The following is a 17,144-nucleotide window of genomic DNA, read 5'->3' as shown; positions in this document are numbered from 1 at the left end:
CCAACCAAAGGCCAGAAAGGGGCAGGGACAAATACCTTTAGAAAATTCAAGCTTCCCAAATTACTGTGGAATCATCTGCATTTCCCTTAGGCAACCGCTCTATGCTTACTTCTGTTCTCTTTCTAGGTTTTGATAGCATCTGCCTGTGCTTTATGGCTATCCAGTCTAGCAATCTGGTGAGTACAGTTGCTGACAATGCCTTCTAGCTACCTCAGCCATGTTTAATCCAGGAAGCTGTCACCAAGGAAGGCACAGATGACAACAGCAGCCCCTATGCCTGTTCATGGTGTCAGACCAACAGTTCCCACCCCACAGATCCCAACACCCTGTCTCTGACAAAGGCCAGTAAGAGAGATGCAAATAAACATAACCTTTTATTAAACTAGGTAATTAACTGCTCAATTAAATATGCTGTATCTATTCATACTTGCCTAAATTATTGTACATAGGATATGTTTAATTGATTAAACTTTTCAGCAGAACTTTGTATCGATACCACATACTTTGACAGTTTATGTCACATTTGTGAGTTTATCTAGTGTGCAAAAACATATTTGGGAATAACAGAACTATTAAGATGCGTAAAAATGGGCTTTAAATTTACTTTCACTAGTTGTATCTCACACACAGAAAGTACATAGGACCTACCAAATACATTTTGCTTTAAGACTAAGGCAAAACTAGTACCTAACAGACTGGTTTTAGTCACCCTAAATCAGACTTAACTGTATTCACATAACCAGCGATGTCTATAGATATATATAGCAAAACCTTCAGAAGTACTTATGTACCCCAATTTCTATCTCCTGCAGTAATCAATGAAGATAAGATCTTAACCTGCAAGAACATTTCTTAAATAACAGCAGGCCTTTTTAGATCTTTGAAGATGTTGCTCTATTTTATTTTTTTTAACTGGAAAATCGTCATTCTTCTCCTGGACTTAACTAAAACAAGCTTTCTTGTATTTTTTCCGCTCGTCTCTCTACCATTTACATGACTCTGAGCGAAACATTCCAAACCAAGATAGTATTCTATATACTGCAATACATTACAGAACAGGAGGTAATTTTAAAAAGGTCTTTTAAAAGTCTTCTGTAAACTAACATACTCATTTCTTTCTTTTAACCGTTAGCCACATAGCCTCAGACCTCACCCAGAAACTAACAGCCAGCACTCGGGATGCAAAGCTTCAAGTTGCCACTTCACTTGAAGTACACTTGCAGAAATTCAGAAGAGGAATGGCAGAGTTCCTGCATTACTGCAGACACAGACAACACACAACAAACAGAATTCAACTTTGCTTCTCCATTTTGCCCTTAGCACTCTACACCAAAACAAGATAACCCCTGTATATCCAAGTAGGGCTACACTGCATAAGCACGCCATATACCAAGGATACAGGCAAATGATTTATTTAGCTTTGAGAGAGATTCTCTTAATCAGTACAAGAGGGTCTAGTACAAGCCTTAATCTCCCCTCCAGCCAGGAAAAACCCAAGTATCCTCACATGACATGCTCATGTCTACACAGGTGGATTGGGTTTGCATGGCAAGATTCTGGCAGCAGGGGGTCTACAGGGGTGACTTCTGTGAGAAGATGCCAGAAGCTTCCCCCATGTCAGACAGCACCAGTTCCAGCCAGCTTCAAGATGGACCCACCACTGGCCAAGGCTGAGCCCATCAGCAATGGTGGCAGCATCTCTGTGATAACATATTTAAGAAGGGGAAAAAGACTGCTGCACAACAGCAGCTGGGAGAAAGGAGAGAATACGTTAAAGAAACACCTGTGCAGACCCCAAGGTCAGTGAAGGAGGAGGAGGAGGCGCTCCAGGCACCAAAGCAGTTTCCCCTGCAGCCCGTGATGAAGACCATGGTGAGGCAGGCTGTCCCCTGCACTCATGGAGGTCCACGGGGAAGCAGAATCCACCTGCAGCCCACAGAGGACCCCACACCAGAGCAGGTGGATGTGCCTGAAGGAGGCTGTGACCCCCACGGAGAGCCTGCGCTGGAGCAGGCTCCTGGCGGGACCTGTGGACCCGCGGAGAGAGGAGCCCACGCTGGAGCACGTTTGCCAGCAGGACTTGCGACCCCATGGGGGATCCACGCTGGAGCAGTCTGTTCCTGAAGGACTGCACCCTGTGGGAGGACCCACATTGAAGAATTTCGTGAACAACTGTCTCCCGTGGGAGGGAGCCCACACTGGCGCAGAACAACAGCGTGAGGAGGAAGGAGCAGCAGAGACCACGCATAATGAACTGATTGCAACTGCCATTCCCCATCCCCCTGCGCCACTCAGGGAAGAAACAGTTAAGTCAGGAGTGAAGTTGAGCCCAGGGAAGAAGGAAAGGATGAGGGGAAGGAGATTTAAGATTTGTTCTTATTTCTCATTATACTACTCTGATTTGATTGGGAAAAAAATAAATTAATTTTCCCAAGTCTGTTTTGCCCAAGATAGTAATTGTTGAGTGATCTCCCCCTGTTCTTATGTCAACCCATGAGCCATTCATCTTATTGTCTCTCCTCCCGTCCAGCTGAGGGAGGGGAGTGAGCAAGCAGCTTAGTGGGCACCTGGTAACCAGGTCAAGGTCAACCCACTGCAACAGGAAAAGAATCCTCTCTGAAATCCCGCCCATCCAGTAAACATACAAAGTGGTCCTCCAGAGCAGCCAGAAAAGGAAATTATTATTTACTGTGGTGCACAGAAAACCCAATTATGCACAAGCCATTCACTGTGCTTCAGCACGTTATCGTCCAGGCCATCCCTTGCCCAGGCAGCCCACAACATGCCATAAAATGTGCAACACACCAAAAAACAAAGGTGAGCACTGGACAAAGAAAGTACACTCCAAAAAGCAAAGGAAAAAAATTCCCTTACCTCGGCACTCTCAAATTCAGTGAAATGACCACTGCTGCAGAAGGCATTAAACAGAGGAAAAGACAGATGCTTTACACCAGTTGGGGGTAAAACAAATCATCTTCAGGAGGGACCTTATTTGAGGAAGATATGGAACAGGAATTCATCAAAGCTACTGTCCTTGGCCAAGTGAAAGTAGTGGTCAGCAAAAAAAAAAATATTATTTATGAAAAGGTAAGTAACATGCATTGAAAACAAAAACAAGCTTGAATTTGATGTACTGGGAAAAGGAGATTAGAGAGGGGAAACCAAAGAGAGCCACAGTAATAAACTAGCAAGAACCAAGAACAGGCATAACTGTCTAGGCACAGGTGATAATTTAAAACTGCACAGAGAAAAACATGGCAATATCAGGGCACACCTACAAAAGATAAATCTCTTTCTCTGGCTGCAGCAACAGACTCCAGCTGCTTCCCTTGCATTTTGGAGACACATGTGTCCCAGCAAGCAGATTCAGCCCAGTTGCCTGATGTCCAGCCCAATGTCCCCACCCTCTATCTCAGGGAAAAGAACAGATTATTTTTGCCAGGCCAGCAAACTGGCTATTAGAGAATATTTAAACACTCTTAACCAGTACCAATATAAATAGAATATCAAGAAAAGCAGGAGTCTCAACTAGACAAAGACAACAAGAAACAACAGCTAGAAGATGAAACAGGAAAAACTCTTACTGGAAAACACACAGAAATTTTAATCCATTGGAATGATCCACCTAGGTATTGCCTGACCTCTCACTACCTGGAGTCTCAAAAAAAAAATCAGCACCGGATGGATACCTTTATGGTCTAACTCCGTCAAATGTCGTAACACTGATGTAAAAGTCACATAAAGTTGCCTAGTCTGGGTTAAAAAAAAAAGCTGTCACAGCATGTATTGCCGATGTACAGGCTTTTTCAATACTTTAAAGGAGTGCCCGGGGAAAGATTTAAAAAGTTTCTCTCTTCTCCTTTCAGTAATTTTGAGGGCAAGTGAAAGGTAAAAGTTTTGTCCACAAGAAAACAAATGGAAAATTTGAACCTGATCTACCAAAGCCAAAATAAAAAACTGCAGCAGCAAAGACCTAAAAATATTCAAATGCTTCAGTGTTTGGCAGTTAATTCGCTAGTTTCACAATTCCTGGATATCTACATTTTGAAAAACAAGAACCTGTAACATAACATATCTGTCCCTGTGTTGAAAAGGACTTTTATTTTAGTGGAGAGTAGTTTGCTTCAAAGGATTTCTGACATGCAGTAAATGATATCATCATCCTCAAGCAATAGAGGTTGTGGTAACATCTTATTCATGCAGCTGTTGTAACAGGAAAATCTGGCAAGAATTTGGTCGAGGGTAGAAAAACTGCAGGGAGAAGAGGGCAGAACCGTCTGTCAAACCGAGTGTCAGTGATCACAGCATAACCGCCAATCAGAAGCTGGAAACAAGCCAGTGAACACTGCTAACCAGCCATTCAGTTCCACCTACAAAAATGACAAATGACATCACACAAAGACTTTCAGAATACCAAGCATTCCACTCAGAACAACAAAACCTCAAGAAAAAAAAAAATCTTCCTTTCCCGAACTCCCCACCAGGTTTGCTCACCCTCAGGGTCAGTATTTGCATAACATATCACTGCCTTTTCCCCATCTTGTCTAGTATCCTGCACTGACACACAGAATTTCAAACATTACCATCTTTTGCCTGACAACTCATCCTACAGGAACAAGGCTCACAAAAGTGGACCAAGGGACACCAGCACATTCCAGACAGCAGGTGTCCAAGCTAAAGGAAGGCACCAACAATACTTCCTTAGAATTCCACTCTTCAAAGAACATATTCAAATCCACGGGGTAGAGGGCGGGGGGGGGGGGGGGGGGGGGGAAGGCAAGTTGGCTTCCGCAGTGGTGTAACAAACATCCCCCTGGGAAACATCATCATCAAGAGAGAGTGTTCAAGATCAGCCCCCTGAAGTCATCCAAAGCAAGTAAATCTGAAATTATACCTATGAACACACAGGGCTCTGCTCAAATCAGTGTGACATATTAAGTAAGGTACCTTTACAACCATTATCATTACACCAGTAATTACCACAAAACAATCAGAACTGTATTTTGAAATGTTCTGTCGAGCAAGATCTCTTTCCTAAAGCACATTTTGCCTGTCCATTGGTTCACAATTTTCTCCAGTTCTCTATCAAAAGCAGCATTCTTAATCTCAATTTCAACTCAAAAGGTTTTGAGAAATCTCACAAGCTGAAATTGAAATCTTTGTTACTTGCCCCAGAAAAGAAAAAGCTCTTGCATTCAATGTAGGTCTAAAGCCAGTGTCTGCTGAGCCTGGAAGGTGACAGATGAGCAGGAAATGCAGTTATACCCTTGTACCAACAACAGCAAAATACAGCGTAACTGATTGTATTTGACATAAAAACTGAAAACAAAACAGGTTTCACTCAGTCTCAAACTCACAAGCACCAGAAAGCATTTGGTGCCCAAAAAGTCTGTCCAGCAATCAGGCAACCAGAAGGATGTTCAAGCTGTCCACGCAGCAGTGGGCCATTACACCTGGCCCAACAACATCCATTAGGAGGTCCAGGATCTGTCAGGTTCTCACATCTCCTGGCCTCTTCCTCTGCTGGCAAAGGCATGCAGATTTTACAGGTTACAGATATGCCTTTTCATGCCCTTTTGTAGCCGACAGTGATGACTATCTCTGTCCTGTACCACCTCCATGACTCACCAGGATTTGTTCACCATGCTCTGCCTCCCAACTGAATGCAAACGTGCTGGGGTCTTGATGACTAGCTGCTAATCTGGGAGTTTTTAAACACAGGTCGTTCCAACAGCCCTTCCTGTTGCGTGTGGTGCCTCCACATCTAGATGCTGCCATTCACATCCATTTAGCCCTTCTACTGCAATTCCCTACAGGCGTGCCAAGGAAAACACGCGTGCTTGCAGCAGCATCACAGCAGAGGGAAAAGGGGCCAGAGCAAAAGGGCAGCACTTCTTCCCCCCATCCCCCCCGTGTCTGCATAAGCCATCTGAAAGAACGTATGAAGCTATGGCTTAAAGGCTTCTGCACCACTCAGCATTGCCAACACCACAGGTATGGCATTTTTTGGACAAATCATGCTATTCATTTTATTGAAAGAAGAGGGATCTCATACTCCAGCAGATCGCTGCCTCTACATATGAATCTCAAACATTTTTAGTTCAGTCACAATCACAGACTTTTCACACATTCTCAGAGAGGATCAGAAGCATGCCCTGAGCAAGGGCATTACACAGCCAGGCAAAAATCCCGAACAAAAACCTCTCTAAAATAACTCATTCTACCAATTCTGAATAAATCAAGGAATCACCCGAGAAGACAAAAGAAGATCTCTCAGAGAGGTGAGAACAACAACAAAATGAAATAAATTTATCACATCAGGAGCGTTCTCTTCTAGAGAAGTAGGTGGAAATTTAAATGAGCTTCAGTACAGTTTGTGCAGGAGAAGACACAGCCTCTCAAATGAAGAGCTAGGAAAACAAGTGCTGCCCACAGCTAAAAAGGCCTAGGACATTCTCATTACCCACAGAGTCATTCTCAGTTCAAAGATAGCAAAAAGCAAAGGATTAGCAAGTAACATAGGCCAGATTTTTCCCAATGATTGATGCACCCTCCCTAGCAACATGCAGCTGAACAGAAGACCATATTAATATTCTGGCACTGAAATCCTCCCCCCCCCCCCCCCCCCGCCCCCATAAAAGTAAATACGATAAATCTTTTTTCCCTTGCAAACACTTCCAACAACTGTTAAAAATTACTTTAACTGCTCTCGCTGATGGGGATCCGATCACATCTGCCATGTTTGCCAAAAAGATTAGACCTGAAGAGCCTTCAGATGAGTGCCGAGTGCACCATCGTGAGAAACTTAATTATCACATATGCAAAAATCTTTCTCAGGGCACATTTATCATTAGAAACTAAATAGGTTTAAATGCTGGGAAGATACAGCATCACTAAAGTTATCACCCCTCAAAACTAAGTTGATTTCTTGCAAATAAGGGTTATAAGCAACACTCCACAGTACTCAATAGTCCAACTGCTGCGTGACAACTACTGGCTTTCGGCTGCTCTCTTCTTGCATCATATACAATATTCCTTCAGAAAACACCATCCAAACAGCAAAACCCTAGTCTCTGAATTCTGTGCAAACAGCTGTTTCTCTCGTCCTGGCCTGCCTTTCATTACTGTTTCCAGTGAGTCATAAAAGAAGTATTCAGAGTGAGGCAAAGATGGTGGTACTCCACCACTGTCCTCCCCCATCTCTCTCCACCCACTTCTCAGAAAAATATAGCTCTGAATGTGCATTCCGAGACACTTCCAGTCCAGACAGCCACTCCCTGCCAGCTGCATGAGGTCATCAACAAAACAGTACAGGAACTGTAGAGAAATACGTCCTCAAATCCAAACAGGAGCTGACAAGAAGCCCCAGATGAAGTGGTGAGAGCTAAACAACAGCCACTTCAACTCACAACTACTGATATTATTTTAAAATATTCATGGATTACAATCTAACATGGAACTTGCATCCTATCTGACAGAAGCAGGAAAAAAAAAAAAGACACACACAACAAAACCACACACACAGAAAAAAAACCCACCACAAAACAGCCCAACAACCAACCCAAAAAACAGTACCTGACCAAATTTACAAGTGAGAATAAAATGGAAATACGAGGAAATAAAGTAAAAAGTTTTGATTAGCCTGGAATAAAAAGAGGAATCCTGTTTATGCCACATGAGAGTAAATTATACTATCTCAATTAGTGACCTTCTGACCCACTCACCTGATCTAGAGGGGTCAGTTTTGGTGGCAATTACAGAAGTCATTTTCAACCAAATGCCAGTTCCTGTAATGCTGTGACTTGAATTATACACGAAGAGATCAGGACTGCTCACGTACAAATACATCTACAAATACTTCAAATTATGAATGAGCTTATTTCTCTCTTGATTCTGCAACTGGAAAAGTCAGATCATACTTGAGTATTACAAGTGTTTTAGAAAAAGAAGAAAATTTAAAAAGGCCTCATTCTACAGTTAGAAAAACAGAAGAACTCCAAAAATGAGTTATACGTCTGAAATAAAACATGGGCAAACCAGTCAGACATCATTCAGAAGTCTCAGACTGCCTCCCATCTAAGTCTGAAGACCTCACCAATAAGAGGAACACTTTCTTAGGTTCTACTACAAGCTACTGACTAAATTACTGCAGATGTTTTCTAAACATAACTAATTACATCTTTACATCTTTTCCAGCATGCAATACAGGCCAGCAATTGTTAGAGGGGAGCATTATGATCTGATGGATTAAATATAGATGCAGGCTGACCTGCACAAGGCAAAATAGCTTTCACATGTTGTAACTACAGAGTATGTTTCATATCTAGTCTGTGAACAGTTTAAGATCTACTGCATTATCCTCTCTCTTTCTATTATTCGCAAAGTTGCAGTAAATCCCTATGCTTCTGAAGTAATACAATTAATTGCTAATAAATCACTGAAGGACACTAAACTGTATCTGGGCTGCATACACTCTGGACATTAGAAAATGAATGCAGATAGAAGTATCTTTAGAAGTTAAAAGAAACCCCATCCCACAAAGTCAGGTTTGCCTAAGTCTGGGAAAACAAAAAAGGAAACAAACAAAAGACAGGAAAAAAATAAGGAGCTCAGAGATAAACCCAAAACAATCCTCACCTTTCTTTTTATTTGAGGGACTCCACAGTTACTGATATTTACAGTAAAACAAAGAAAAAAAAGATTTCTTCAACTGCAGCTCCGCTTCACATGATCAGGACTGTGACACTCCAGGCTGTACTCCACAGACTGCTGTTACCACTCCATCCTCAGAATCCTCCAAGAGGTAGTGCGCTAACTCTGCGGCTTCAAAACTCACAGGAAACTTGCCTGTATCTAATTTGCAGACTAATTTAAGCAGGATTTAAATAAACAAGTTGTGTGCAGAATATTTTACCTGAGGCACACTGAGAACTGTACAAAAGTAAGTGAGAAAGACTAATTCTGCTTTTCTCAAACTACCTTACTGGCACCTAGTTTTCTATTACAGCTTTGTTCTTAACAGAGGCTCATATGACACATATTTTAACTGAACTACCTCATTTTTTCCAATTTCGGGTTAATAAAAGAATAGAACCAATGCAATTTATCGCCTTTCTGAAAAACCTCTGATTTGCAATGAAGAAGCCTCTTGAGACTAATTCTGTATTAGAGACCAACTATCACATTTCCTTTACAAGCAGATATAAGCTGTAGTGTACTATTTTAAGTATTTTATCTTCCAACAGGAGCTCCTTCAACAGCCGCTATCGACACCCTTACAGACACTGGTGAACCAGCTTTACAAAGTTATTCACCGAATAAGCTTTATAGAGCTTCCCATCTAGCACTAACTCTAGATGTGTTCAATCTGTCCAGAAAGTGGTATCCTCTACAATTCTTCCCCTTCATTCTTCCAGGCACCCTACACCTCTGAAGATAAAGAAACCTGTTTAATCAGACCTTGGATGACTATTCCAAATTCCAAGAGACAATGATATCAATCCAAACACTTTCAAACAAAAAGTGGGAAACACAGAAAGATGAAGACCAGATTTTTTTCTTTAAACATTAGATTTCTTCTAGGAAACAAAACTTCACTGGGTCACCTGGCAAACAATTTAGGTTTATTTTTGGCATGAAGACACACACAAGTCATCCCAGTCAAAAAAACAGCTCCCCACTTTAAAGAGAGAGAGCATGCATGGGAGAGATGGGAAGTAATTCTTACAGAAAAGCAATCAATGGGAAAGACCCTTCAGACTTTACCACACAGGCACAAAATACTAATTTCTCTCAATGTTATCATCAGTTTACACTAAGGCATCTTCCAATCTGTTAGAAAGAAAGAGATTACCACAAAATCACAGACAGTACACTTCAATCCTGAACAGATTAAATCAGCAATAAAGAGCAAGCAGCATCCTTTTCTTGGTCAATAGAGAGCATCTTCTATAGAAACCCCAAAAAGGAGAAAAAAAAAAAAAAACCCAAAAACCCAACACATGGTCAGATTCCATCCTGATGCATACAAGAAGAAACACAGTGCTCGGGCACAACGGAAGTTACAGAGTTACTGGAAGCCACATAATCTGGGCACTAAAATGCTCACACCATGCTAGGGCGTAACTCAGAATGAAAATATTTTGTACTATCCCAAGGGAAAAGCATGGTACCATCACCCAGCAAACCAGGTAACAAAACAGCCAACCACATTCCAGTTTCCAATTTGGAGAACCTAAAATATTTCACAGTGAAAGACAAAGCTTGAAAAAGCCTTTGCCAAATTGACAAGTGCTAATTTCATCATGAAAATGCCACAATATCCCAACATACAACTCAGGTAGGAAAAAAGAGGATCACACAACACAGATGAAGAATATTATAGTGCACCAGCCTGACTTCTAGACAAGGACCACAAAAAGAAGTTCTCTCAGGTTGCTTCTATTCCAGGTAAGCATAGCCTTACCCCTTCGTGAGCACAAGCTGCCATGTCACAACACAAACAGAGCAGTACTTACAGTTTTATATGCACTGCCACAGCTTTTCTCTTTAGACTACTCTGATTTGGAGACAGCAAAAATAAACCCCAAAACCCAAAAAAACACCAACCAAATATGAAACACCAAACTTGAAGTATGAAACAACACTTATTCAATACGGTCATTTTTATTCAAGGAAGAGGTATCTGGTCCAAGCATAGTACAGGAGTCCCTCTATTCACAACCTTCATTTTAGCTCCAATTTTCATTTCAATGTCTTTCACAATCTTAAGCAACTTAGTCGCACACTCTGCCTCGCTCTCTCCAACTAGCAAGAATAATGCCTGTTTCACAAGATTGTTGCACATTAGTAGCCGAAGTCAAAAACTGCTAAATAACAGTAGAACAGCAGTGACAGCTCAAGAAAAAAACAAACGAAGCTGGAATACTGTTAAATAAGTACAAGTTATTGATGTTCCTCTGATAATGCCTCTGATGTATGCTCCTTAGCAGACAGGTACTCCAAACAACTTCATTAAATACTCAAAGCTACTGCACATATGCTGTTACATCAGACAGTTCAGAAATTCAGACTTTTCTGGATTTTTCATTTCAGTATGAAATTAGGTGCTAGCTGATTTTCACCATACCTTCTCCTTTTAGCATTCATGGGAAAGGGAAACACTTTTGTTTCTAGATTCCGTATTCTTTACTTGGTTAAAGGGATAGCAAGACTCTGACAATGCTGATGCAATGCAAACCAGCATGATATTACATCATTTTAGGTGCCTTTACATTATAAAAAACCTGAATATAAACTACACTGTCTAAATGTGATACTATAATGTAAAATGATAATATGAGTACAGGGGAGAGGAGGGGAGCCATTCTTCAGCTGCCTTCCACCCTGCCTCAGCCACCATCAACTTCCAACATTCACCTTCTCAGCTTCTGACACCGGGCGCATCAGATACCTTCCTCTGCTATTAGGTCCTCCTCTTCTCCTTATAGATAGAGCTTCCAATCCGAAAATCTCTCACTATGAAGAAAGATTATAAACCCTCCTATTTGTACCCATAGCTCTGGAGCACTGTCATCAATAACACAAGCGAAATGCTACAGCATCTAATTCACACATCATGTCTCAGTTACACTACAGGCAAAGAAGTAAAGTACAGAAAATCTCAGACCAAAGACATTAATTTCAAATATAATGATCTCTTACAGTTCTGGTTTAGTTGTTTTTGTTAAATAAACTCCAACAATGCAGCCAAGAGGCCTATTTTAGGCTGTACTAGTAGGAATAAAAAAAAAAATTCAAAGAACAATTTACAAAGACTGCTCAGTGAGGGAAAAAAATTATTGGGAGTAGACCATGAACCCAAGCCTTTCTGCTCTCACTTGTGTATCTTAATTATTAAACTAAGGAGTCTGCTCCCCTCCTTCTGGTAATCTAATGTCTAACTCTTAGGCAAAGTGGTATGGCTTCAGCTGCAAGAGTCAGGAAATCCCACTCACATACACAGGAACAGCCTGCAGGCTGGCACTAAGCACACACGGGTTGAGGGTTGGAAAAGGTGTATTTGAAGCTCTTCAAGCAGACCTTTCACCTCACAAGTGCGTGCTCTGACTGCCAAGGTGGATAGGAGGAAGGCTGTAAAACCACTGCCTGCATTTTGAGGGACACAGCTGTTGCTTCATTCTTCACAAAGCACACTGGCAGTCACTAGGCGTTACCTGAAACATCAGACTGCTCATCCTGAGACAAAACAGTGAAAACATCTTGTTTCTGACAAGGTGTGGCAAAATCAAATGCCTAGCCGCTCAGCCTCATCAGTACCAAGGCAATACTCACAGGCTGAGATAAGATGGCCAAGAAACTTGAGAGTCAAAGATGATTTATCTGAAGAGTAAGTCCCCATGATTAAGCAAGAGGTTAATGAAAATATTAAAGCTATTGTGGTGTTACGCATTTTTGTGTGGATTTTTTTGCAAATCTGGATGTGGAATTGAACAGAACAAGAAATTCAGAAAGCACTGACTCTGAGGCCAACAACAGACAGAGTCACAAGTGATAGATCTGGGGCTCCTTCAAGCACAGACAGCGACTACTGCACAACTCATCTCTCCCTGTTGCCCAGCATTTGCTCCTAAAGACTTTGGATTCAAAGGGAATGAGTTATTTTGATTTATAGTCAGATCTTTCTCAGTTCTTCAAACCTCACCCAAATCCATATGGACAGAAAATTATCATCTCCTAAGAACTAAGCAGCCTCTGTGAATCTATAGCAGTGACAATTGTTATGAAGCACCTAAGAGACTACAGCATAAACTGAGTGCTCCCTGCCCCTTCAAAAATATACAATATATTCTTGATAAGGCAGCGTAAACTATTGAAATCCTGGAGTGAAGTCCTTCTTTATACTCTGCCAGCACCAAACTCGCACAGACTCAGCATTTCCTCCCCAGTAAAATCACTACAGTGGAACATGTCTGTCTTGCTGGGGAAGGCTTACACAAATTTATCCAAAATTCATCACCCAGCCAGCGGAAGACAAGGTTTTCTGGCTCTTAATCCCTATCATCTTTTGAAGGACAAGGGCAGACTGAAGTATTCGGTGAGCCATGACAAAACATGCTGTTGACTATTTTGAACACGTTTTTATGCATGGTCTGTACTTTTCTACTGCTCCAGAAGTTATCTTCTGTGGCACACACATTGGCTAGTTTGCCTAGATCTTTGCGGGAACAAGGAAAGTCTGAGATCACAATCCATTTCCTGACTAATTACAAAATGCAAACTGAAACACTAGCCTTACTTTCAGGAGTGCTGGGGGCAGGGGGAGTCACCAAAACAAATATTACCTCACCCCTTTTTCTGTAATCTTGTTCTTGAAAACCTGTCTTTGGACTCAATCTCAGTTTCAAAAAACATTTTAAGTTACAGTAAAAAATTCAATTTATACAAAGGCATGAAAAAAAACAACTGTCATGAAGGAAAGCAGAAGAAACTGGTCTGTCTCATTCCTATTCTCCACGTACAGCATATAGGATTGAATGTTCGCAAAAAGATTTTAAAAATACCAACAGTAAGACTTCATGCATTCATTTTTAATATTGGTTCCTTTTCCTTTAATAGCAGATATATAGCATCTACTGTGTTCTGATCATACTTTCTGAAGAATTGTCTGAATGAAGAACTACAGCATGCCTACATGCTTATTAAACACGGAGATGGCAACAGCTACACACATGCTAGAGGACAGCAGTAAGGTCAAAATTATTTCAACACATTAAACAAAGATGGGGAAAAAACGAATTAGGCAGCATCAAGTGAAAGGTAACACACTCAGGAAAACACAACAGACTGCAAATACAGTATGAGGAACAAATTTCAGCAGCACACCTTCAAGGAAAAGGGTTGCAAGTCAACAGAACTCCACCACATCATACCGTTATGAAAACGTCGATACCATGCCATAATGTCCAATACTGGCGTATCTATCAGGGTACACAAAACAATCCTTGTGCTCTTGTAAGTATGCATGTTAACACCCCTGTTGGAAAACCTCTGTTTTGGCAGTGCACTTTCAGAAAGATAGGAAGTGAGCAGAGTGAAGTCAGAACAATCCAGGGAAGAGTACTACAGATCTATTAAACAGGACCCACAGAGAAATACTGAAGAATTGGGTTTTCAGTCTAAGAAGACAAGTGCAAGGGAAATACACAGTTACAATTTTAATTTGTAGAAGGTTGCAGTTATGAGGAAAAGAATAACCTGTTCTTCATGTCCACTGAGAAGTAGCGAGGTAAAACTGCACCAAGACATACACACGTTGGGTAACAGGGAGAACCCATCCAGTGCTAGGAATACTGGAGCACTAGAGGTATATGAAGCCCTTGTCACAGAAAATCTTTAAGAACATATTAGATAAGCACATCAGAGGTTGGTTGTTTCGGGGGGCTTTGTTGGTTGGGTTTTTTTTTTAAGACTAATCTATACAGCCACTAAGAAACACAGACGAGAAGTAAACTGCATCCAAATTACTCCCCTTACCAAATATCACAACTTCTTTTAAAGCGCCAGCAGTTTCAAAACCACTTATTCTTACCTCTTTGCTTCCTCCAGATGACAAAGGTATTCGTAGGCTACATTCTGGCGTCGTCTTTCATCCATTTCCTCTGCTGTTAATCTCTCGTTATCCAACACAGCTGCAAATAGTCAAAACGCATTCTCAGGTTGTTGAAGACTGAATGTAACTGAACAGGCACACCAAAAGTCAGATCCAACCTTTCCCACAGAAACTCATCACAGGTTTTGAGTCAGAAAAATGAGAGACCAAATATAGCTGTTCTTTACGTGCAACAGAAGAGACCCTGTTTCCTTATTCTTCCTTCCCTATCACATAAGCTTGCCATCTTTCCTCTTTCTGACCTCAATCTGTGATCCAACTCCTTCCACCTTCCAATTTCTTAGAAACAGTCCTTCATTTTCTTGTTTTCTTCTAGCTTTGCCTTCTCCTCAAAAGCACATCAGTGACCACATGTCCCTCCATCTATCCTTCAACTTTGGCAGTCCAGGACTAATAACAGACAACATATATTAACACCATATAATCCCTTCTGTATCTTTATAGCCCATGTCTAAAAAAGATGGAAATGCTACTCCCAATCCTCAAGTGGAAGGGAATCATTCAGATCCACAACCTGCCTGTCGTCTTCAGATCAAGCTGAGGACCTCCACAGGGGTATGTGCCTAAATCTTCCAGAGGTTTAAAACCTCAGTGACAAAGCCCGCTCCTTCCACTCTTACAGCTAAGTATCTCAATACAACGTTCCCATGTCAAAAAAAAAAAACAACCCCACAACTTTTTAGGTTTTATGGACCAACTTGACGAACAGGAAAGTCTCATACCATTGCTAATCAAAGCTTAGCTTACACCTAAAATGCCTTCAACAAACACACGCGAGTCGTGAGGCATACACTACAGCACCTAGGATCAAACCAGACCTCGGCTCCAGCTCCACAGGGTCTCCTCGAAACCAGTTCCGAGCACCGCGGAAGCATCTTGCCGATTGCTCCGACCCCACCCAAAGTTACAAGAGCTGAAATCTGCCCCAAACCACAGGGTGACGCCTACCAGTGAGGAAAAGTTCTCTCCCCTCCCAACTCCTCAGCTCCATCCTCCCTTCCTCCTTCAAGCCGTGGGCCGAGCAGGTGGCCCCGCTCCCCGCACTCCACCTGCCGCCCCAGCCCTGAACCCCCGGGCGTGACCGGCGGCCGCTGACGGCCCCTCCCGCCAGCAGCGCCGCGTTTCTCCCCGCCTTTGCTCATTTTTGACGCGGTATCGCAGCACAAGCGAGCGCGTATCCCGGGCAGCTTGACCCAACGCCCCCGCCCCGCAGCAGCCGTCGGAGGTGTCCGACCGAACGCGCGTTCCGCACGGTGAGCCGGGGGCGGCTGAAACATGCGGGAAGGAACAAGGGCCGCGGCCCTGCACCCCCCCCCGCCCACGGCGGACATCTTGGGCGCGGCGCGGAGCCCGCCCGCGGAAGGCACGGCAGGACGGGCTGCGCCCCGGCGCCCGCGTCGGGAGCCGGCGGGGCCCACCGCGCCCCGGGGCCGGTCCCGGAGCCGAGGCCCCGCGGCGCCCCACGGCTCCCCGCGCGCCCGCGAGAAGGGCGCTTCCTCCCTGGAAGCGCCGGGCAGGGCGCTGCCCGCCGGATCCCCGCGCCCCCCTACTCACAGCCGTAGTGGGGCCGGGACAGGGGCAGCCCGTCCACCTCCTCCGCCGCCATGGCGCTGCGCTGGGCCGCGGCCGGCCGGGAGCTGGGTGCGGGCGCGGCCGTTCCTCTTCCTGCCGCACCGGGTGTGGCGGGGGAGGAGCCGCCGCTCCGCGCTCGCTCCCGCTCCCCGCCCCGGCCGCACCCTCGACCGCCTCCGCCGCCCTCGGCCGCCGCCGGAGCGGGACGGCAGCCCCGTCCCTGCGCCCAGCGGACCCCGCCCCGCGCGGGTCCCGGCCCCCCCATTCCGCACGGGGCCCTGGCCCTGGCCCACCCGTAGCCCCGAACTCTCCCGCCAGCCCCGTTGACAACGCGCAGCCCCGCTCCGGGAGGGCGGCCCAGGCCAACCCGGCCGTGACCCTTCATCCGCCCGCTCGGCCCTTCTCGCACGCATCCCCACCGCGCCAGCCCCGCGCCGCCACGCCACCCCCCTCACGCCGCGGGGCCGGGCTTGTGCAGGGCCAGGCTTAGTGCTGGGCCAGGCGTCCCAGCTGCATCAGCCCACCCTCCGTAGCCAGCCCGGGCCTGGCTGGACGCGGTTGTACCTGCCCGCCCCAGCGGCTCTGCTGACCCCACCACGGCAGCACCTGAAGGCCGGCCGCAGTTTGAGGCAGGGTGCCCCAAAACGTCAGCACACAACAGCAGCAACGCTCAGCAGCACTGCCACGGAGACAGCCGTGCCCCCAAAGTTCCCTTCCCCTCAGCACATTAAGCTCATCTTTCACTGTTGCTTTCCCTAGTTCTCGTTCAAGAGTACTGAAGGTGCCACAGCGTGTCCATTTTAGTTAGTCCCATCAATTTCACTGCCAGAGGTTACTGCTTGAACACAAATGAAGTAATCTGGTAGACCAATAGCCTCTATTAGGAAAAGCATCACCAACA

At 44.2% G+C, this 17,144-nt stretch overlaps 1 protein-coding gene across 1 annotated transcript in view; it reads right to left on the bottom strand.

The window, feature by feature from the left end:
- IQGAP1 (IQ motif containing GTPase activating protein 1) overlaps positions 1–16,338 on the bottom strand; it is a 74,824-nt gene extending 58,486 nt beyond the window's left edge. The window contains exons 1-2 of the mRNA XM_074880096.1: positions 16,226–16,338; positions 14,591–14,690 (exon numbers count right to left, since the gene is read on the bottom strand). Coding sequence (XP_074736197.1) covers positions 14,591–14,690; positions 16,226–16,277 — 152 coding nt within the window. The 5' untranslated portion in view covers positions 16,278–16,338. The remainder of the gene's footprint in view (positions 1–14,590; positions 14,691–16,225) is intronic.
- Positions 16,339–17,144: the final 806 nt, after the last annotated feature.

The sequence above is a fragment of the Strix uralensis genome, chromosome 11, assembly GCF_047716275.1.
Source record: "Strix uralensis isolate ZFMK-TIS-50842 chromosome 11, bStrUra1, whole genome shotgun sequence".
NCBI lineage: Eukaryota > Metazoa > Chordata > Aves > Strigiformes > Strigidae > Strix > Strix uralensis.
The sequence above is the reverse complement of the archived record's forward strand: the minus strand, read 5'-3'. Positions and strand labels throughout refer to the sequence as shown.